Raw genomic sequence first — 22,994 nt, 5'->3', positions numbered from 1 at the left:
AGGCCTGCCTGACTCTTTCCAGGTTCCCATGTCTCCCGGATATCCCACCTTACTATCCTGCTGCCTTGCTATAGGCTGCTTAGTTCTTTACTGACAGGTGATGCCTTTATACAGTGAGCATGCCTTTTTAATTCTCTGCTCAGATGCCCATCATTTCTGAGCAGTGAGTAGTGAATGGAAATAAAAACACTGGTAAAATTTTAAAAATTGGTTTTTATTTTTTCTTTTTTCTGTTTTTTTTTTTTTTTTTTTTTTTTTGGTGCTGTTGATTTATTCATAAGATGGCTACACCACAGGACAGAACAGTGCTCTTGAAGGCAATTAATTTTCACTTTTTTAGCAAAATACAGGTAGCCCTGTAAATACATTCCCTCCATACTCTCACCTCTTTCTTTTAATCCCCTCCCACCCCATGTTTGTGGATAAATAAGTCACTTAAAAAACAAAACAAAACAAAAAAAAACCCTAAAAAAAAAAAAAAAAAAAAAAAAAAAAGGAGAGAGAAAGGTTTAATACACATTTGCCCTCTCCACCCACCCCAGTTTTGGCTTTTCTCCCCAAGGCTGATGACAAAGGCATGTGGACTGGAGTGGACTCAGCAACTCAACAGGATCAGGGTTGGGTTCTACAAAAAGCAACTTTGACCTTGGCTAGTCCAGACTATCACCCTGACCATGATATGAGAACTGGCTCCGTCTGGACATCTCTAAAGGCGGGACAGCTGGGGGAGGGCGTCTCCTCTGCTCTCCCGTTTGAACGAAGGCGAGCAGAGGAGATGCCCTGCCTCTTTAATTCCAACGGTTGCTGTATTATGCGTGCATTCCCACGTTTCCTAAGGTCACGTGTCTCAGAGCTCTCACTGCCGTGTGTCAGCGTGTGCACTGCGTGCTGGTGTGTGTCATGTGTGTGCAGCATCTGCCACCAGGTGCGTATTTCAGTTCTGGGTTCACCTCAGCTTTCCTTTTTTAAATTTTTCTTTTTCTTTTTTTAAACTTTCCTTAAATTACTTTTCCTTTTAGAAAGAAGTTCACCAGGAAACTAGTTCCCCTCCCACCACGCCGGACAGGCTGCAGCCATTGTTAAAAACCGCGCGCCGTTTCTCTCTCACACCCCAAACAGGGACTCCTGAAGATGCCTTGGACGGTGAAGTGTCTCCCCGTGTGGCGGGATGGTCTGGTGGTAGTGAAGGCCCCTCTGCCACAACGGAGGTTTCTGATTGTGGGACACAGTCTGGGTTGTTTTCTTCCTGTCTTCTAGTAAAAAAGACATTCCTGACGAGAGAGAAGAGAGTCTAGTGAGCCCCGGCAGAGAGAAGGCCAGGGCCAGCCTGAAGGCAGTTCTGTGCTCATGCGCTCTGGTTGACAAACGGAAAAACCTAAGTCTGGCTTTTTCCAACTGCAATTCCAAGGTAACATTCACTTCACTAAACCACTGCCTGCAGCATGTCTTCTGCACTGAGCAGCAGACACTAAGGATGATGTAAAGGTTGGGAGGAAGCCAACACAGTGGAATCTTCCATGCAAAACCATCAGAAAAACTCTAGTCTGTGAGCAAATGCTGAGTTTTCATGGAGGATTTAATTTTGAAAGAACACTTTGTTTACTAACAACGGTTTAACAATCACTGGTTTAGACTCTATGGAAAGAGCGCTATACAGATATGTCAGCTATTACAGCGGTTAAAAGTGAAGAACACCTGAGTTCTCCTAGTTTCTAACTGCAACAAATAGTTGAACACCTTTGACCTTCAAGTATCTTTGTAAAATGAGTATAGTTAACAGAAAGCTGCAGGAAGAGTCTCTTGGTTAATATATTCAACACACAGGAACGGTACCTGGTGCTTAGTTAAGGGCTTGATGAACATCTACAGCTGCCTACATGCAAACCCTGCCAACCTCAGAAGACATTACTTATTAAAGAGCCAACATTTAGTTCACTTGAGGGTGTGGTAAGGCACTACTGAACATCAAACCACCAGTAAATGCCACAGATTCTGAGTATTGCCTATTAGGACAATAAATTCTCCTTAAGATGCTCAAGGGCAGGCTTAGAGAACTGCCTTTCTTTACACACTGCCACCCAGTCAACACTCCTTTCCTTAGCTGAGCTCTTTCCTTTGCCTCAGATCAGAAGGGACGGCCATGGAGAAAGTGGACCATTAGGAGACAGCCAAAGGACTTCTGCTTCCTACAGCTCCTTGGCATTCCAACCATAAAAGCAGGAAGAACAAACTGCTTCACATTATGTTTGGCAAGTCTGTTTGAGAAGAAACGTGTCAGGAATTATGGTCACCATTGTTCTCAGCAAAGTAGTAGAGGCTAAAAGTACTGACTTGATTGTTACCAAACACACATCAAAGTGTCTCAGTGAACACATTTTTCCGATGCATTCTATAATAGTCACTAACTATGGAGTGGAAAATGGTATCCAGATACATGGATGATCAGCCAGCTCTGGCCCAAGACAGTAAAGGTCCTCAATATTTCAGTCTCTGAAATAGCTGAACACTAAGTTCTTCCTTGATTTGAGCTATGGGCCTTAAACATATCCCCAGTCTCAAACCTACCCAAGAGCCCAGAAAGAACTAGACGTACACACAACTCACCTGGATGACAGGCACAGTGCAGGAGTGTGAGCTTGAGCTATCGAAACAACCTGGTGAAGTCTCTCAAGGCCCAGCAAACTTGCTTACATTCCTCAGCACTAGAAAAGAAAAGGTGGATGGGTGGTCTTTGACTGGAGACAGGAGAGCTAACAGGCCGAGGAGGCACACTAAAGAGGGTTCCAACTCTGCCGGAAATGATTTTCATCCACTCATGGCTCTGTGTGAGATCTTCCCAGAACTCAGGGTCAAAATTAAGTATTATAAATGAAGATAATTATAAGCTTGGTGGTTCTCAAGGAATGGGCTCGGAGACTGTTTAGAGCTGATTTCTAGCTCCTGTGTTCTTGGGCAAGACACCAGTTTCTGCCTTAGTCTCTATTATCTACTTCATGTTACTCAGAGGATCAAACCCATTTATATAAAACATTTATGACACAGGAGCAGTGAGCAAAAGAAACTCAGTAAGTGTGAGTTTCTCTAGCAAGACTCGCCATTCCTGACATAGGTAGAAGAAATCTAGGTGCCCTCAAAGAAGACGGCCAGCCGGCAGGTCCCATAAGGCTCAGAGCATTTTAGTTCTGAGTGTGCTCACTTAGGTCCCAAGCATTCCTTGTTTCCCTTCTATGATGGATTTTGTTCACAAAGCCTTGTCTGGTAACTAGTCTGTCAGTCATTAATCTTCTAGCTCAACAGACTGCTCCGGATTTCCTCTTGGGAGGAGGAGAAGACAGAAAAGGGTTAACACACACACAGTAATGGAAAATGAATAAGCAGAACCTGGTTCTAACGAATGCTGAAATGCCCAGGTGTTACAGTGATATTCATCTGACCCCATTTTTTCAAAGTTTCCTTTGTCTGAAACCCACTTAGAAACCAACTGAGAACCTCATTCTTCTAGGTATCTTCCTAACAGCTTAGCTAACTGAACCCTAAGCTAAGCAAAAGCAAACGGAAAAGGGAGCACTTCCTCACATTCCCCTGAAGCCCTCTCCTGGCAAGGGACTCAGGCACAGGGATATCACCTAGAACTCAAACTTACAAGAAAGCAGACTTGCCACCCTGTGCTGGTTAAATACCACAGGGGGTAACTGTTAAGAGTTATCCAACAGAAAAGTGTCAAAATGCCTATCTACAAATTCTCTCAACAAGTATAAAGGTCCAAAATAATGATGAAAAAACCTTGACTCAATTCCAGTAGTTGGCAACAGAGTATTTTCTTTTAGGTTTTCTCCACTGTAAACATGTAATGGATTAACCATACCCTCCATCTGGCATACTGGGGGATTGAACCCAGGACCTTGTGCATGGCATACAATAACTACCAGTGAGCTATATCCCCTAGTACTTGATGAGCTTTACTAACAATGTTACATTTTTAGTCTATTTCAAAGTAAACCATGTGCTAAGGGAGCAGCCAAGTAAGTGTGCAAGCTCATGCCATTCCTGTTCCCACTGTCAGGATGAAGGGCAAGTAGCCCACCAGAGGCTGATGTGTGGCTGACCGAGAGAAGATCCACAGGTATCCAGAAAGTGCTGGAGACTCGATTCATTTATTATCCTAATATTCTACAAGTCTGAAATTATACCGCCTTTACTTGAGATCTTTCTATTAAACCTAGATGGACAAATACCTGTCTCTAGTCTCTTTTTTGAGAGCAAGAAAAAGAGCACTGAAATTAAATTGTTGAGTATGGTGGTGCACGCCAATGCTTGTGAGGCAGAGACAAGAGGATCTCTATGAGTTCCAGCCTAGCCTTATCTATGAAGTGAATCCTAGGCCAGTCATGGATACACAGGGAGACCCCATCTCGAAAAAACAAAACCAACCAACCAACCAACCCTCCAAATTAAGTAAGTAAGTAAATAAATAAATAAACAAATAAGACTTGAATACAAGGGAACCTGTGGTAAACAGTGAAGTTAAGTGTTATGGTTTAAGACTGGCCTCTATAGGCTAATATATTTGAATGCTCGGTCACCAGTGAGTAGAGCTGTTTAAAAGGATTAGAAGAATTAGGAGGCATGGTCTTGTTGGAGGAACTGTGTTATGGGGTAAGGGTGGAAAATGACCAATTTTGAGGTTTCAAAATATCCTTCTAGGCCCAGGATCTGTCTCCCTGCTGCCTGTGAATCAGGATGCAAAGTTTTCAGCTCCAGAAACATGCCTGTTTACATGCTATGATGCTCCCTGTGGTGATTTGAACAAGAATGTCCCCTATAGACTCATATACTTAAATGCTTAGCCACCAGGGAGTGGCACTATTTGAAAGGATTAGAAGGATTGACTGTGGCCTTGTTAGAGGAGTGTGTCAGTGGGATAGGCTTTGAGGTTTCCAAAGCCTATGCTAAGTCCAGCATGTCTGCCTCTCTCTGCTTATGCATCAAGATGCAGAATTCTCTGCTGATTCTCCAGCACCACATCTACTTACATGCTGCCATTTTCCCCACGATGATAATAACCTCCAAAACTATAAGCAAGACCACAATTAAATGCTTTCTTTTATAAGAATTGTCTTGGTTAAGGTGTCTTCACAGCAATAGAATAGTGACTAAGATAGAAATTGATACCAAGGAGTAGGGCATTGCTCTGATAGGTGTAACCTTAGTGGGAAGAATATGGAAGATTCTGGGACTTGGAACAAGAACACTGGTTGGGCACTTTAAGCAGGGCTTAATGGGTCATTGTAGCAGGAACGTGGAAGACAGTGGTGCCGAGAGCATTGTAGACTATGGCGGCTGGGCTCAAGAAGGTTCGGAGGAGGAGAGTATTAATAAGTGGACTAGAGACTCTTCTTGTGGTATTTTGATATTTTGGTTAACAATGTGTCTGTTTTTTGCCCTTGTCCCAAAGTCTGCTTGAGATTAAATTGGGGAGTTTTGGATTATCGGCATTGGCAGAAGAGATTTCAAAAACAGTTTAATATTAACTGTCATGTGGTGATTAGTGGTCGCCCTTATACAGATCTATATATGAAAAGGACCAAGCCGAGCAAGTAAAAATACAAAAGGTGCAATTTGAGGAAAAGGAGCACTTGGAAGTGTAAAGGAGCTAAGAGATAAAAAGTATAGAGAAAAGCTTTAGCACTGAAGGAAACCATCAACAGAAAGCTGGCACAAATGTATTTGAATTAGGAAGTCAACTTCCAGCCCCAGCTAGCAGCAGAGCTTGGCAGCTTCAACCACCCGAATCCGACTTTAGACTCAGCTACAAAAGCCACTGAGGTCAGGCATCTGTGAGAGTGTCCCTGGATGGAGGCCCAGAGAGGCCACTGTATGAAGCTATAAAGGTGAAGTGTGGATTGTGGTGGAGACTCCAAGATATTAGAGTGATACCTGCAGAGCAAAACTGCTAACAGGGTGTGGAACCAGAGAGAGTGAGAGAGGGAGGGAAGGAGGGACAAAGGGAGAAAGAGAGGGTGGGGGGGGGACTGATTGTAATCAATAAAGCTGAAAGGAATTGGAGATCTGAAGAGTGCTTTGACATCAGACATGCAGATGAAGAGTTTGGAGTCTGCCCTGGTTCAGTATTTCCTTACTGTGCTCCCTTTCTGTCTTTGTGGAATAGTAATGCACAGTCTGTGCCCTTGACACTGGAGGTGTGTCATCTGCCTTTCCATTTTGAATTTACAGGGGTCAAGTTAAGAGACTGCCATGAGTCTCAGACTTGACTTGTAAGCAGTGAAAAGCCTTGTCAAGAGACCGTGAACGACTGTGGGGACTTTTGCATTATGATATGGTTGTAGGCCCATGGGGCCACATGATAAGTGAAGCTGTAACTGTAAGCAAGCCCAAAACTAAATGCTTTTCTTTATATAAGTTCATTAATCAGAACAGTAAGACAGTAAGAGTGGCCTAGGTCTCTAGTTAGCTCCACTTTTATCCCCAATCCTACCAGTGACTGGCAAATATGGCAAAAACTCCAGCTAATTTTGAACTTAAATGTCCTTGGTGGGTAAGCCCACAAAAAAGGATCAAAAAGCTAAATGAAGAGACAAAACAAAAACAAAACCCAAATAAAATGAAAGGAGAATTTAAAAAAGCACTATTTTCTCATCTCTGTTCTTATTGCATTGACTAATCTCAGCTCTCTGATTTCACTATTACTTTTCTAGGTTCCATTTTATATATTTTAGTCCCATAATTCAAATTCCTCTCCTAAATACGTTTATGGTCACTCTTCCTCGAGACTTATAATCCTAGGCACGTGCTAAAGGTTGACACTTTAATCTGAGCTAGTGGTGGTTTACTATTTGGGGGGGGGGGGGGGATATATGCTAGGTGGATAAGGCTCAGCTTTCTTTAACTTGACCAACTAAGAAAGCTAGGGAATCACTAACACCACTGCAGAGCAGGCTGGGACTTGCTACAGTGAAGCTGAACCAGTTCACCCTCCCTGCGAAGGAGGCAGACAAAGCAGCATGTTGAGGCAAGAATTAGAGGACTTTATACCAAAGGGAGACTGAGTCATGCACAGGTTCAAGGGCACACACACTAGAGAATTACTAAGAGAAGGTGAGCAATCCCAAACCTCCTTTTAGCTCTATACACTCACACTCACACACACACACACACACACACACACACACACACACACACACATACTCTCTCTCTCTCTCTCTCTCTCTCTCTCTCTCTCTCTCTCTCTCTCTCTCTCTCTCTCTCTCTCTGTCACAGTCTGCTCTGGGAGCTGCAGAACTTGTTTGGCAATGAAGGCTACTTGGTTCAAACTGCTTCTCACTGGGCAAGGATCAAGAATATGGTTATTCTCAATGTTGCTTTACTGAGGACCTTTCCTTTGCCCTTTTCTTGAGTAAGAATGTTGCTTGTGACCTTGATTTTAGATGTATTCATTACTCTATTCGTTATATACAAGCCCTATCAAGAACATTTGGGCCTGTGGAGACATATTCCAAAGTGTGTGGGTGGCTTCTGTAAGTTGGCAAGAGACATGCCCAAGCTAGTTTTGCAAATAGGCAATGACATTCTGGAAGCTTCTTTTCCAAACAAAAAGGAGTTAAACTTCATGGATCATCTATTACGTATAAGAAGGTTTGAGATACTATTTGGCTTCTGTTAGTAGCCTTATAAGGTAGCACTAACCGTATTTGCAAATGAATTAACCGAAATTAAAATAGCACAATGGCAACCAACAGTCTCAGCAAGATTTCCCCTAGGCTTCCATTTGCTTCTAGGAAGTCAGAGTCAACTGATCATGGTTTTTGTTGACCAGCAAGATCTAGCAAAGGGAAACAAGCAGTGAGAAGCAATTTTCACCTGAGACTGTATGTAGGCAACATACCACCCCCACAGGAAAGAATCGCCATTAAAGGATATCAAATCATTTCATAAGATTACACAAGTCCATAGATTCTTACCCAGGACGGTAATTATCACTTTGGATAAATGTACCACAAAAGCCAGTTACCATGCTAATTTTCAGCCATCCAGTCAGTAGATACAAATTAAAATATCAGTTCTAGAGCATGATTTTTAGCCACTTAATAAGCTACAAAATAACACCACTTTTCCTTTTTAAAAAAATTTTTAGTTAAAAACAAAATCTCACATTATAGAACAGGCTGACCAGAAACTACCTATACAGCCCAGGTTGGCCTGAACTTGATCCTCCCACCTCAGCAATCCACTTCTTTTTAAGCCCAAGTTTCATGCAGCTTAAGTTGACCCTGAACTTGCTATGTAGGTAAGGATACCGTAAATTTGTCACTTTTGTGTTTCCATCTTCCCAGAGCTAGAATTAGAGACAATTAGCCACCACACCCAGCTCAGAGGATTTAATATTGTTAGCCATCAAACCTACAACATTACTACAGAAAAATGAAAGATTTCTACAATTAAAATGGAATCTCAAGATACTCCCAAGTACTCAAAACAGTCTTTAAAAGGGACAACAAAATTGGAGGTCTCAAAATTCTGGATTTTAAAATTTCTGATATTGCCACAGTGATCAAAATAGCATGACACTGATATAAAGCCAGATATAGATCAGTGAAACAGAGCCTGGAAGCAAATCCTCATGTACACTGTGTCGGATCTCCTAACAAAGGTGCTAAGACCATTACAAGAAGAAAACCAGTCATTTAAATAAACATTGTAAAGAAAACTGTAAGTTGCCAAGCAGTGGTTGTACATGCCTTAATCCCAGCACTTGAGGCAGATCTCTGTGAGTTTGAGACTGGCCTGGTCTGCAGAGCAAGTTACAGGACAGCCAGGTCTACACCAAGAAACTCTGTCTTAAAAAAAAAACCTACCACCATGACCACCACCACTACCACCACCAAAAACCATTCCCAACCATAAATAAGCTGAAGGAAGAAAGAAGGGAAGAAGGAAATCTAATAATGTAACTTCACAGAAAACCTAGCGGACCTTTTTTTATGATTCTGAATCTGGCAATTCTTGGGTAGGTTAAAAACAAGTATCTTGGTTAGGATACATAAATTAAACAATGTTAGAATGGTAACACAGGTCAGTGATAGAATACTTGCAAGACACATGTAATATGCTAGGTTCTATCTCTAGCACTGCAAAAATTAAAAACAGAACATGAATGTCTTCCCTGAACATCAAAGGACACAATTAACAGAGTTAAAAGGAATGGAGAAGAGATCTATCTACATATCATGTATCTGGTAGGGAGTTAACAGGCCAAATATGAAAGTAATTCCACCAACCGAACAGCAAACAGCTGGGCATGATGCCTTACACCAATAATCCCAGCACTAGAGAGGCCAACGTGGGGGGTCACCATGGGCAGCTGTAGCCACCCTGTGTTACACAGTAGAATCTTGTCTCAAAAAAGTTGGAAATAATCACAGAAAAGGTTATGGGACTTAGACAGTTTTAAAGGATACAGATATCCAATAAGCAGATGAAGTGCTAGCTTACACTAGGTTTCAATTGTTCAAGTGGCTACTGTCTACTATCAAGAGCTGGGAGACACAGAGATCCTGTCTCAAAATAAATCAAACAAAAACAAAGGACCCACAATAAAACATTTTGTTGGGTGGTGGTGGTGGCACATACTTTTAATCCCAGTACTTGGGAAGCTAAGGTAGGTAGATCTCTGAGTTCCAGGTCAGCCTGGTCTACAGAATTCTAGTATTGCCTGAGCTACACAGAGAAACCCTGTCTCGATTTAAAAACAACAACAAAAAGATATTTATTTTTAATTATAACATTGTAGTAGTAGTGGTGGTGGTGGTGGTGGTAGTGTGTGTCCAGAGGCCAGAAGAGGGTGGTGAATCCCTTTGGGCTACGGTTATAGGTTAAGCTGCCCAACATGAGTGCTGGAAAACTGAACTTAGGACCTCTGCAAGAGCAGCAAGCACTCTCAACTGAGGAGCATTCTCTGTAGCCCCTACACTCATTTTAAATCTATCCACACACCCATCCATGCACTCATCCACCCATTCATCCACCCATTCATTCATTTATTGGTGTGTGTTGTGTGTTTATTTGTTCATTTATAGGTGTGTGTACCACAGCAGATGTGTTGTGATCAGAGGACAACTTGCTTGTAGTTAGTTCTCCCTTTCTACCTTGTAGGTCCTGAGTTGTGAAGTCCCAAAGCAAGCCATTTGTGTTTTTTTGTTTTTTGTGGGTTTTTTTTTGAGAGGTTCTTATTATGCAGCCTTGGCTAGCCTGGACTTACCTTGTAGAACAGGCTGGTCTCAAACTCACTGGGATCCTCCCATTTCTGACTTATGAGTGCTGGGATTAAAGGTCTTTGTCACCTCACTGGGCTCCATGTTTTAGAAGGTATGTGTAACAGCAGCATCCATGTTTATAATAATGTTTTTTATACCAGCATGGTTCACAGTAGGCAAGAAGAGAAGCAACCTTAAATGTGCACTAACAGAAAAATAAATAAAACGGGCACATACATTCATAATGGCTGATATTAATTGCCAATTTGACAGGCTCTAGAATCACGTGAGACAACTCTCCGAGCATGTGTGTGAAGTTTTCAAGCTCGGTTAACTGAACTGGGAAAACCCAACCTAAATGTGGCTGAATACGAAAGAAAACCAGCTAAACACCAGCATCAACTCTTTGTTCGTCATGAATGCAAGAGAAATACACCCAGTTTCTTCAGTCTCCTACACCGTAACTTTCCCTCCAGATCTTCCAGAGCTACAATTACAATTTGTGAGCTGCCTGTGATGGAGCTAGGGTTTTTAACTTGCTCTAGAAGAGGAGCAAACACTCTTCTAGATACTGGGCAGTCTCCCCAGCCTTTTGAAGTACACATTGTACTCCTATCCTGGCCCTTCCCGGCCACCACAAGGTAAGCAACTTTGTTCTTCTATATTCTTCCAACATGATGTTCCTTCCTCATCATGGACAAAAATAAAATAAAGGCCTGTGTCACCTTGCCTTGCTTGTACAATTTCTCATCTAGCAAATGTATTTCTTTTTTAGTGAATATTTACTAGAGTAGACATATGATGAATTACTTAACCGTTCTCTACTGATGGATAATTACTGTATTTCCAGGTTTTTCTCCCTGACATTATCAACCTGCCAAAGCACCCACTCTGTCTTACGTATCATTGCACAAGTGTTAAGAACAGATGCCCATGCTTAACATTTAGCCAAAACTCTAAAGGTCCTACCTATCAGAGAAGGGTTAACAGTTATAAAACACAGAGGAAGTTACTGCCATGGTGCTCTTTCCCTCCCTCTGACCTTCTCTGTCTCCTCTCTTCCTCTGACTCTACTGCCTTCTCAAGCCCCAAAATACATTTCATTTTATACTGAAAACTGTTACTGACATGAACACCATGTAGAGAACACAAAGTATGGTGCGTGTACACATGCATACACAGCATGGCGATGCTGTCACGCACTGACATGCTATGGAACAACTGATGGAAGGAATTCAAATGTAAGCAGATGACTTTTCTACACAGTGAGCCACTGTCTTCTAGTCACAAGGGCCCAGTGTCACTCACCTAGTGACTTGCTTGTGGAAATCTGTAAGTTGTTTGTGTGTCACTGTGACAGCTCCCACCGTTGTCTCCTTTGGCAAACCTTTCAAGGAATTCTCTAACCACCGACAGAAAGTCTGCATAGAGATTGAATCAGAGTTTTAACATTACTTACCCGGCACCCTTCAGATACCAGAGGAGCACCCTTTAGCTGGGACTAAATCAGACTAACAAAATACTATTTTAGGCCTTCAAACACTCTGGGTTGATGAACTCTGCACATGCAGGTCTAGCTTCTCTCCAGAGAGACACAGGCCAGCCATATCTTGCAAGTAAAGTCTCTTCTGGATGAGACTTTTGGTCTATTCCTAAAAAAAAAAAATTGCTGTGTGCTAGAAAACTCAAGCTTAAAGACCAAAAGCAATTCAAAGTGAACATTTGGACACCAGAGAAACCAAGGACAAAAGATATGGGTAAAAAAGATGCTGCTAGCATGTTATAACTTCGAGAAGACAGAAAGAAATTAAGAAAAGATCAAAGCAAAGGATAAAGAATTAAAAGAATACTTGTGGACACTACAGGCAAGCCAGGCATAACTAAAAATACTAATGAGTGTCCTACAGTGTGTGTGGCTTATTTTATTCTATTGCATGTGTATGTATGGGTGGACATTTTGCCTACATACATGTCTGCATGACACATGAGCACAGTGCTCCTGGAGGCCAGGAAAGGGTATCAGATCCCCTGAAACTAGAGATGAGCCACCATGTGGGTGGTACTGGGAATCAAACTGCTGAACTGCCTCTCCAGCTCACATTTTACATAGTGAGGCTGAGCCAGGCACAGAGACCTCTGTCACTATCCCAGCACTTGGAAGATAGATGCACAAGAACTGAGATTTCTGGCAAACTTGGGTTACATAGGGAATTCCAGACTAGTTTTAGACTATACAGTCAGATCCTGTCTTAAGAAAAATAAACAAATTACACACAAAACACACATGCTGACACACATACACACTCTCTACCCTTACACTGTCTCTGTTTCTATAACATGGCCTAAACATAATCCCTGGCTTCCCGGAATATAGCTAGGTTTGCCCCAACTTGTATAGTGATCCTCCTGCCTCTGGCACCTAAGTATGAAATTAGCTGGGGTAACAGGTGTGTGCAATTATGTACCTGTTTTATTTATTTTATTGTTTTGTTTTTCAGGTTTCACTGTGTAACCCTGGCTGTCTAGAAACTCAGAAATATGCTTGCCTGTTTCCCGAGGGCTGAGGTTAAAGGCATTTGTCACCATAGAAAAATAAGGAATTTGGAATTCAACGTGTAAGTTTTTCCTTTACAAGTCTTCATAATGGTACTGTGGCCTAAATGGGCCTCCTGCTGGGTGTATAGGTACCATTTCGTACTTATTATTTATTTATTGGTTCTGGAAGACAGGTCATTTTAGGTTCTGTGTATATTTTCCTAAATGACTTACATATTAACACTAAAGATAATAAATCATATTTTTCAAAAATAATTTATCGGTTTTTATACTGTATCATTATGCTTAAAGTTCTGACATGGTAGCTGGAGAGATGACTCTGCTTAAAAGCACCTGTTCCTCTTGCAGAAGACTATGGTTTGGTTCCCAGCACTCACACACCAGCCCAGTTCCAAGGGAACTGATGCCCTCTTCAGACTCTTGCAGGTACTAGGCACATGTGTTGTTTACGAATATGTAGGAATTCACATATACCCATATAATAAAAATAATTAAAATTTCATGTGATATGCATAAGAACAATCATGACTATGTGGCTAGTGCTGAAATCACTTGAAGGTCCCTCAATTACCCACTGAGCATGAGGTTGAGATGACCTGGGCATTATTAGACAGCATTATAAAATCTCCCAGGCCAGGGGTATAGACAAGCCTGTACGAGCAGCAGCTCCTCAACTTTTTAAATATTCAACTAGAAAAAAGACCTGGTCAAATAGACCCAAAGGGGAAATCAATCAGGTGTATATACTGTGGTTGACTCTTAATATTTGTATCCACTAATGTATAGTCCAGTACAGATTCCAGAGTGACTTACACTGAATATACATAACTGGATATAATAATAATATGTAGGTGTCTCTGAGCCCAAAGCTCGGGACTTACTTCTGGTGATCTGTCATAAAAACCTCATGGCAGCAACAAGACACTTTCAGAAACCCCCATGATCAATCACTGGCTTTCTACGGCCCCTTTACTTTCAAATTGAGCTTAGCAATGTGCCTAAATTTGGTTCCAAGAACATACACAGCACAGCTGATTCAAACTTAGGGCCAATTTCAAGGAAGCAAAGCTGATTAGACTTGGGACCTATACAACAGACGCCTTAGGAAGAACCTTACCGGTCTGTCAACCTGCATGATCTCCCACAGCACTTCAGCCACATCTGGTAGGGTGTAAGGGGGAAGACAAAAGCAGCATGTGTGGAGCAACTGGCTTACGAGCTGCTGTCCAAGCTGGTTCATCACCTGTCCAATTAGTTCCTTCCGCAATTCAAAATCTTCTTCATGCTGTCAGAAGAAACAAATAACTAGGAGCAAAGATGGCTTAGCACTCTTCTGTACAGCCTACAGCACTTAGCAGGTACATGAGACCTACAAGTTAGTGACTTAATGATCAGTGGCTGATCCCTGATGGTATAGGTCAACTACATCAAGAACACAAACAAGAGAGAAAAGGCCACGAAGTAGAAAAGTATGCTCATACTCACATCATTTGCTACACCTGTGTGGATGAGGTCTCGCAGGAATCTCATGACACTGGAATTGGCATCTCGGTGGTCCAAGGTGGTAGATGCAATGGCCCACTGTAAGATCGGGATGACCACCTGGCTCCTCAGCAAGGTGACAGGGCTTCGCTGAATAAATCTAGTATGGGAAGATATTAACAAGATTAGACTATGAAAGCAGGCAAGAAACAGGGCAAACACCACTGCTGCTAGGAATTATAGGGAAGAAGGGTTCAAATAGAGCATTGAATACTTTTAATAATATAATGGTAACTAGTCATTGGACCCTTCTGAAAACCCAGAATGTACATCAAAAATGAATCCCAATGTCCACCCTAAACTTTGATTTCAATAATACTTAAATGTGGGAGAATAAATTTTAATAAATGGGCCACTCTGGAGAAGTGTGTGTGTGTGTGTGTGTGTGTGTGTGTGTGTGTGTGTGTGTGTAGGGGGTTGTGCACATACCAGGGCAACAAAACAGATAAACCATCCTTTTCATTAAATTGTGCTGCAAACGTATTTATAAGGGAGGGGGCAGTGAAATGGTCAATCTCAATTTGAACTCAGATCTATAATCACCCGGGAGACAGGATTCTGGGCATCCCTGTGGGGGACTATCTTGATAAGGTTAACTGAAATGGGAAGACCCACACACTCTTTGGGTTGGGATCTCAGGCTGCACAGCACACGCAGTCACTGCTCTCTGCTATGTGACGTGGATGCAATGAGACCAGCTGCTTCAAGCTCCTGCTGCTGAAACTTCCCCAACCTGACAGACAATAACAACAAACCATAAACAAAATACACCCTTTTTCCTTAATCTGCTCGCCAGGGGGAAAGTAATTACGACAGTCAGAGCAAGCTGGGCATGGTGGTGCACATCTTTAATTCCAGCAAGCAGATCTCAGCCAGCCTGGTCTACACAGTGAAATTTTAGGCCAGTCAGGGACACGCAAGGAGACCATGTCTTTAAAGAACAACAAAACAACAGCCGCAGAAACAACAAACTCAGCACTTATTGGTTCTAAGATATAATTTTATACAAAGTAGGTAGAATGAAGTGAAATCATCAGAGTATCATGAGACAGTAACACTGGAGATTATCTGGGTGTGCTGGCAAGTTTATGTCAACTTGACATAAGCTAGAGACATCTGAGGAGGGAGTCTCAACTCAGAGGAAGCTTCCATTAAGATCAAGCTGTAGGCAAGCCTGTAAATTATTTTCTTAATTAGTGACTGATGTGGGAGGGCCCAGCCTATGGAGGGTAGGACCATCCCTTGCCTAATAGTCCTGGGTTCTATAAGAAAGCTAGCTGAGTAAGCCCTGGGACACCAGCCATTACGTATTCCTCTACATCAGCTTCTACCCTCGCACTGCTTTTGATAATGAAGTGTTACATAGAACTGTGAGTGAAATAAACCCTTGCCTCCCTAAGTTGCTTTGGTCACGGTGTTTCATCATAGCAACGGTACCCCTAAAACATTAAGCACTACGTTTTCTTCATTTGATGTTGGGCTTTAGGCATTTCTAGCCCACCTAAATAGATTTTTATCTTGTGCATATTCCTTCTCCTCTGCTCCCACCCAATACTCCATACGCTGCTGACAGACCAGCTCACAAAGAGATTATGAATCATTAGTCTACTTTTCCCAATGACCTCATTTTACTGACCTCAATAAAATGCCAGATGTCAAAATAAAGGAGTGACAAGGGATGAGCAGTTAACATAAAGTCTTTTTCTTCAGTAGACTTACCGCGTGGCTAACCTGAACAGGTCATCTACAGTGTCAGGGTGATTCTGGAGGCCATTCTGCTGCTCTAGGAGCTGAAAGGTGGGAATGCACAGCGCCTAGAATGGGACAGTAGTTTAAAAACAAACGCTTATACATGAATGTCACAACAGTATAGCAAACACGAAGAGTACAAGAAGCACTCGGGGAATGACAAGATTGTAATGAGTGGATTAGGAAGAGAACCCTTACCCAGTTTATAAAACAAGTTCTTGTGTTTTTTTTTGTTTGTTTGTTTGTTTTAAACAAAAACAAACAAAAAAGGTTCACGGCCTGAAGAAGGAGACAACTGGGTGGGGAAGAGCATCTGCTATGCAGACATGAGGAACTGAGTTTGGGTCTCCATTACCTGCACTGGCAGGCAAAGACAAGCAGATCATAAGAGCTTGCTAACCAGCCAGCCTTGAGGAAAAGTGACCTTCTGTTTCAGTGAGGGGTTGTCTCAAGGCAACAGACAGAGTCCTACTCTGGTCTCCAAATGTGCGCGTGAGCACACACACGCACATATGTACCTACTGATGTATCACACATATAACACACATCATATACACAAAACACACTTCAGAAAGAGATAAAAGTACAGATTTCAATTGATTACAGCAAATAGACTGAGTCGCTGACTGACCAGGAACTGTGTCGAGTCTCCCTTTAAGATCTGTTTATTTTGAACGTGGTGTCACAGAGCTCCTCAGCTAAAGTCACAGTACACCCAGGTTGGTCTCAAAAACCACAGTAATCCTCTTGATTCAGCTTCCTGAATGACATTATAGCCATGAGCTATCATATTTGAATATTTCACGGAATTTTTAAAAGCTTGTTTGTGTGTATATGAATGTGGTGGTCAGATGGCAACCTAAGTACGGATCCTCCCTTCCACCTTGTTTGAGATGGAGTCTCTTTTACTGTATGCATAGACCATCCTGGTCCCAGATCTTCAATTCCCACAAAAGCACTGGATGAGATCACAGATGCCTGCACTAGTGCATCTGGTAGGACACACAGATGTATGTATGTTACTCCTTTTCTTACTTGGGACCTGAAAATTTGAATTCAAGTCTCTATGCCTTTGAGAAAAAAATTTTGTTATGTAGCCCAGACTGGCTTCTAACTCATCATAACTTCTTATGATGCCTGCAATCAAAAGACACCATACTTGACACAGAACTTAGAAATTAAAACTTTTTTCTTCTAAAGTATTTATCTGTATTGAGTGTTTTTGCCTATATGTTACGTATGTATACCATCTACATCCTGGTGTCTTTAGAGGTCAGACCTACGGATGGCTCTAAGCCATGTGGATGTTGGTAACCAGACCTAGGTCCTCTGAATGAACAGCAAGTGCTCTTATCCTCTGAGACATCTCTTTAGCTCCAGCATTAGTAAAGACATTTTATATATGCACTAGAAAAGTCTAATCACCAAACCTGAGATCTGAGTTAGATCTTCTGACCTACACGATAAAGCCAACTCCCACAGGTTGTCTTCTGACCTCCACACTCTAAAGTGGTATGTTTGTCCCACACCCCAACAAATTTAGGAAGAAATTAAAAGTCTAGGCACAGTGGTGTAAGCTTGTAATCCTAGTACTTGGAAGGCAAGCAGATCTCTGTGAATTTGAGACCAGTCTAGTCTAAGAGCAAGTTCCAGGGCATACAGTGAGACCCTGTCTAAAATAAATAAATAGAAAAAAGAGAAACAATTACCAAGTGTCTATTTCCCTGATACTAGAAAATCAGTATGCTGCAACTGTGACAGGAGTAAAGAAGACACAACAAAGGCTTGCATGTCCTTAGGGCCTGGCCCGTTCTCTCCAAGGATAACACACCTGGAGCATGTCTAACAGCCCCTGTCGACAGCCTTCTTCCATGCCGTACTCATCCACAAGGATACTGCCAAGGTACAGGAAACAGGAATGCTGATGTACATGGTATACACTCACCATCTGCAACAAGAAATTACCCAATTGACTCCACATCTTACCCTTCACAAAGTATCTGAAGTACAAGAATCAATCTCCAAGAAGAAATTCAGATGGGGCTTTTCTCTTAAAAGCAAAGTAGTACTTTTTTTTTTTTTTTTTTTTTTTGGCAACACACTGTAAAACACAAAGATCTATTTCTTAACTTTCAAGTTGTCTCTTTAAAGACTTCTTTCATGCATTTGACTAGTTTCCTTCCAAACAAAATGTTGAAAGAAGTGTCAAATACTTCAACTACAAGCAATTTAGGACATAGGGTAGTATTTCCAAAACAGAGTCTTACTGTCTAGGATTAAAGGTCTATGCCACCATGCCCAGCCCTACTTTCTTTTCTTTTTCTCATTAAGGGACACACAGTAAAAGTGTAGGTCTCACTAGCTTAGTCAATCTTCTAACTCTAATTTGACATTAGGATAGCACAAAGTGCCCACCACCTCACAGCCATAAAGTTCCAGCGGCTGTTGGGACACTGACAGGTCAGTGTCAGCACAAACTACTTGATGATCGAAGGTTAAGCGTCTCATGCAGATCTAAATGTCATTACTATTCAGCAAATCACGCCATCATAATTACTTGCCAATCAATCATAAAAGAATCAAGTGAGACTGGGGAGATTTGGACAGTATTTCCAACCACTGGGAGGCAGAGAGAGAGAGCCCTTGGAGCAAGGTAGCTAGGATACTCCAGGTTCAGGGAGAAACCCAACTCAATAATAAAACCAGAGCTCAACTGAGGAAGACACTCTTTGTTAACTGGACAGCACTCCCACTGTACACATGGATGTAACTACACACTTGGTGGGAAAAAAAAAAAGAGAATCAAAATTATTTTTGACAAATAAAAGAGACTTGTATGAACAGTAAAATATGGTCACGAAAGAATAAAATGTGTTTAGGCCAAGAAACAGCAAAGTTTGACTTGTTTCATTTTCACCAAAGATATTAATATGAAAACATTTGCCACTGGCACACAAAGGCTGAGCACACATTGTTCTCTTCACATGATTTTATCTAGTCTCTTCAGACTACGTCTACACAGGCCGTTTCTCTACAGATAACATAACCCACTTTCTGTATTTATTTATTTAAAATATATTTTCCTTTCTAGTCAATCAAAAAGACTTCATTTCTTCAGCAAAGTTTCTGGCCTGAAGATAAGAGTTCTGTACACAGCATGTCTCTCTCATGAGGACTCACCTGGGTGACTAGTGGTTGTAGCAGGGCTGCAGACCCTTTGCCTACACAACGAACCGCAAAGCGCAGGCATCTACAACAACGCTCTACAATCCGATTGTCAGCTCGATGCTTATTTAGAGTCTCAGACAAAACTGGCCATATCTAAATCAAAGTTAAGAGTATGGGGGAAAAAAAAAACATCAACTAATAGCTGAGAAAATAATCCTAAATTGGCAACATCTGATATGGCTTAAACAAGTTATTATTATTATTAGTTGTCATTAGAGATAGTCGTCTCACACCATAGCCCAGGCTGGCCTTCGGTTCACTCTGTGGCCCAGGCTGACCTCAAGCCTGTGTCTAGCCTGGTCCTGTATCATCCTCCATCAGCCTCCATCAGCCTCCCGAGTTACTGGGGCTACAGCACATATCATCACCAGTCTGATGTGGATAAGGTTTTCTTTATAATAGTACACAGGGCCTGACTCAGCCAGAATGTAAATACATTCACAGATTCGTATATTACACATTACTAACATAAAACTGCTTCCTGAGAGAAACACACTGACTACTTAGAACAAGACACCCAACTCCAATTTTATAAAAATAAAATACACATTTTTCTAAACTTCAGGTTTCCTTAGTGAGGATAAAAAACAATTACAGAGGAAACTGATAATCAAAGGCAGCTCCAGGGAAGTGGAAGACAAACAAAAGTCTAAAGGAAATGTTACACAGAGGGAAGCTAATGCATTAGCTTGGATAAAGATTGTGCTAGGGCTTCTTAAGCTCACTAGCAATTAGTTACTTTTAGAATTTCTATGTTTTTGGCCTTTCAGTGCATTTTCCAACTATTTTATTATCAAGTCTGAACCTAAAATCAAACCATAAAAATAGCTTAGATCTCTTTATGAACCAGGAACACAGTATCTCTTCAACCAAGTTCCTCAAGGCCTTAAAGGGAAAAGAAAAGAATACCCATCAATACTTACTTCCTGGATGACTTTTTGGCATGGATGAGTCTGTCCATTTTCTACAATAGGATTGGTGTGTCTGTGAAAAGACAAAAACCCCCAACAGTGAAGAAAAAATTTAACTGGGAACCCAGACCATGCTCTCGGCTCATAAAATCAGGTGGTGGAGTTACTTACTTACACCAGCCGATTCTTCTAGCCCATCCAAGCAAATACAAACATAATTTAAGCCATCCCACAAACACACAAATATTAAACTGCCACCTGTTTGTTTACTTCCACTAGAACAAGCAAATCCATGCAGCTCTGGCTATGTGGACAGCAGGACAGGCACTATACCTTTTCTATTATTTCTCTTCATAAGCCTAACTGTATTTTTCCAAATCAGTAACAACCAGTGTAAGCTGTCTGATCTTCCCTGAGCATTAAAAAAAAGCTCAGCCAGGTGTGATGGTGCACACCTTTGACTCAGCACCCGGAAGGCAGACACTGGTCTACATACTGAGCTCCAAGCCAGCCAAAGCTACATGGTAAGACACTGTCTGAAAAAAGGAAAGGCTAAAAGGCTCTAAGAGTTAGCTTACCAAGGTTTGCCACTGTTTTAGTTTGAACCTGATACAAATTACGGATCCACATGAAATATTCCAACTTCTCTGTCTAGTTCTACAGCTGATTAATTTGAAGGGAAGCCAGGGGAAACAGCATGATTAACAATGAACTCCATACTACTCTTTAAATCTTAAGTTTAACAGTAGCATCACAATTGTATCTGTTTATATCACTGTAGATGTTCTTTCATTTATCACAAAAATAAAAGCTATTGTTATGTCAGGTTCTCAGGAGGCAAAGACATGCAGATCTCTCTGAATTCAAGGCCAGCCTGGTCTACAAAGCTTGTTCCAAGACAGTTAGGGCTACTAAGAAACAACAAACAGACTCCTAGCAATGGAAGGAAAGTGTTATATCAGGTCCAAAAAGATACTTGACAGTAACCGCTAATAAGCAGAAACGATGTCCAACACTGGCTTCTATGCGAGCATGACTCTGAGATCCCAACTGCCTATGAGTCTCACAAACTTATAAACTATGCAACTCAGCAAAGTTTTGGTCACCATTACTCAAATGTCCTTTTAATCATGGCTCCTCTGGAATGCAAAGGATTTATTTCACCCAACACTGAAGAGACTTCATTAATTTCCGGACCCATATAATACAGACTAATGATTCCAACAGTACTGTATCTGCACCAGCAGAAAGAAATAGCAGTATCACCTAAGAGCCTCCATCTCCCAAGAACTGGGATGACAGGCACATATCGCCACTGCTGGCTGGCTTGTTCTGGTGTTTCATTGTGCTTCTATTTTAACTACAAAAAGCGAGTCTAGACATTCTCTTCTTACCTAAATATTACTGCCAGGCGATCCAAGAAGACAGTGGGATCTGAAGAAATGCCATTGCTGGGCTCCTGAGACAACAGCTGAAGAGACATTGACATCAACACAAACAGACCTTTAGCGAATATGTAACAGATACCTTTATAGAGCAACACTTGCCTTAACTGCTTATTTCTTTAAGAGAATCCAAAAAATTATTCAAATGTCATACAAATTTTGTTTGAAAACTACTTTCCTACTTGTTGCACTCTGTATCAGACTGCATATCAGCGCATTTACTATCTGATCACTCTGGAAGATACATTAAGTACTGTGATTTGATTGTTTTTGTTCATTTAATTATGATCAAGATACTGTCTACAGCAGTGGTGACACACTCCATTAGTTCCAACACTTAGAAGGCAGAGGTGGAAAGATCTCTGTGCGTCCAAGACCAGCCTGGTCTACAGGGTAAGTAATGGGACGGCAAGGGCTATACAGAGAAACCCTGTCAGATACAAAAAGGGGGGGGGTTGTCTATAATAGAAATTATACATTGTTACTTTATATTAATAATATGTAACATTTATATACAGTTTAAATATTTTTTTAAAGTGTTTGGCCTGTGTACATTTAAGTATACTGTGTGTGAGCCTGGTGCCCAAGGAGGCCAGAAGAGGTTACTGAGACCTGAACTCAGTCTTTTATCTGCTGATTTTCAAATAGTCACCTGCCAATTAAACAATACTTTGGTCAGTGAGAGACTATATGGTTAAAAAGTCAGTTTGACTTATAACGAACTGAAAAACTTTTAGCACTAAAAGAATCAGTGTGCACCATTTACTCCAGTATTTGTGAAGTATTTAATACGACTGATGTATTTACTGCACTATTATAACTGTGACACTGGTTTTGTTTCTTTGTTTTAAGAGTGTGTCACTATTTAGTCCAGGCGACCTAGAATTCAACATTAGTTTAGTTTGTCTCTCTTACTGAATCAACCTCTCAAGTACAGGGGGTAATGTCTGCCCTCCCTTATTATTTTAAACTGTATGCACACTCACGGAAATCACTATGCTAACGTAACAGTAGCCTTTATACACTCAGTACTTGCTACGCTTCTTCATGTTTTCATCAAGAGGCCATATCAAGTGACTGACCTATAGCTTCTGGCCTAACTACACAGTTTAATGTTCCAGTTCCTACAAAATTACCTAATAGTGCCTTTTCCAGACCATTTCCTTGCTGCAAGCAAACATTCAACTGCTTGTTTTCTACTATGCAGATCCTGAGAATTACTAATTTTAATACATTTCAGTCCATCCTCTTGCCTTTTAAACATATCTAACTAACTTGTAAATAAAAATGAT

At 41.3% G+C, this 22,994-nt stretch overlaps 1 protein-coding gene across 2 annotated transcripts in view; it reads right to left on the bottom strand.

Moving 5' to 3' along the window:
- Window positions 1-542: 542 nt before the first annotated feature.
- TNPO3 (transportin 3) overlaps window positions 543-22,994 on the bottom strand; it is a 66,619-nt gene continuing 44,167 nt past the window's right edge. For both annotated transcript variants that reach the window (XM_080932035.1, XM_080932036.1), the window contains exons 14-23: window positions 21,652-21,728; window positions 20,270-20,330; window positions 19,299-19,439; window positions 17,950-18,066; window positions 16,089-16,183; window positions 14,313-14,469; window positions 13,945-14,112; window positions 11,580-11,692; window positions 2,605-2,702; window positions 543-1,271 (exon numbers count right to left, since the gene is read on the bottom strand). In XM_080932035.1, coding sequence (XP_080788161.1) covers window positions 2,642-2,702; window positions 11,580-11,692; window positions 13,945-14,112; window positions 14,313-14,469; window positions 16,089-16,183; window positions 17,950-18,066; window positions 19,299-19,439; window positions 20,270-20,330; window positions 21,652-21,728 — 990 coding nt within the window. In that variant the 3' untranslated portion in view covers window positions 543-1,271; window positions 2,605-2,641. The remainder of the gene's footprint in view (window positions 1,272-2,604; window positions 2,703-11,579; window positions 11,693-13,944; window positions 14,113-14,312; window positions 14,470-16,088; window positions 16,184-17,949; window positions 18,067-19,298; window positions 19,440-20,269; window positions 20,331-21,651; window positions 21,729-22,994) is intronic.

Source organism: Micromys minutus (assembly GCF_963924665.1).
Source record: "Micromys minutus genome assembly, chromosome: 18".
Classification (NCBI taxonomy): Eukaryota; Metazoa; Chordata; class Mammalia; order Rodentia; family Muridae; genus Micromys; species Micromys minutus.
The sequence above is the reverse complement of the archived record's forward strand: the minus strand, read 5'-3'. Positions and strand labels throughout refer to the sequence as shown.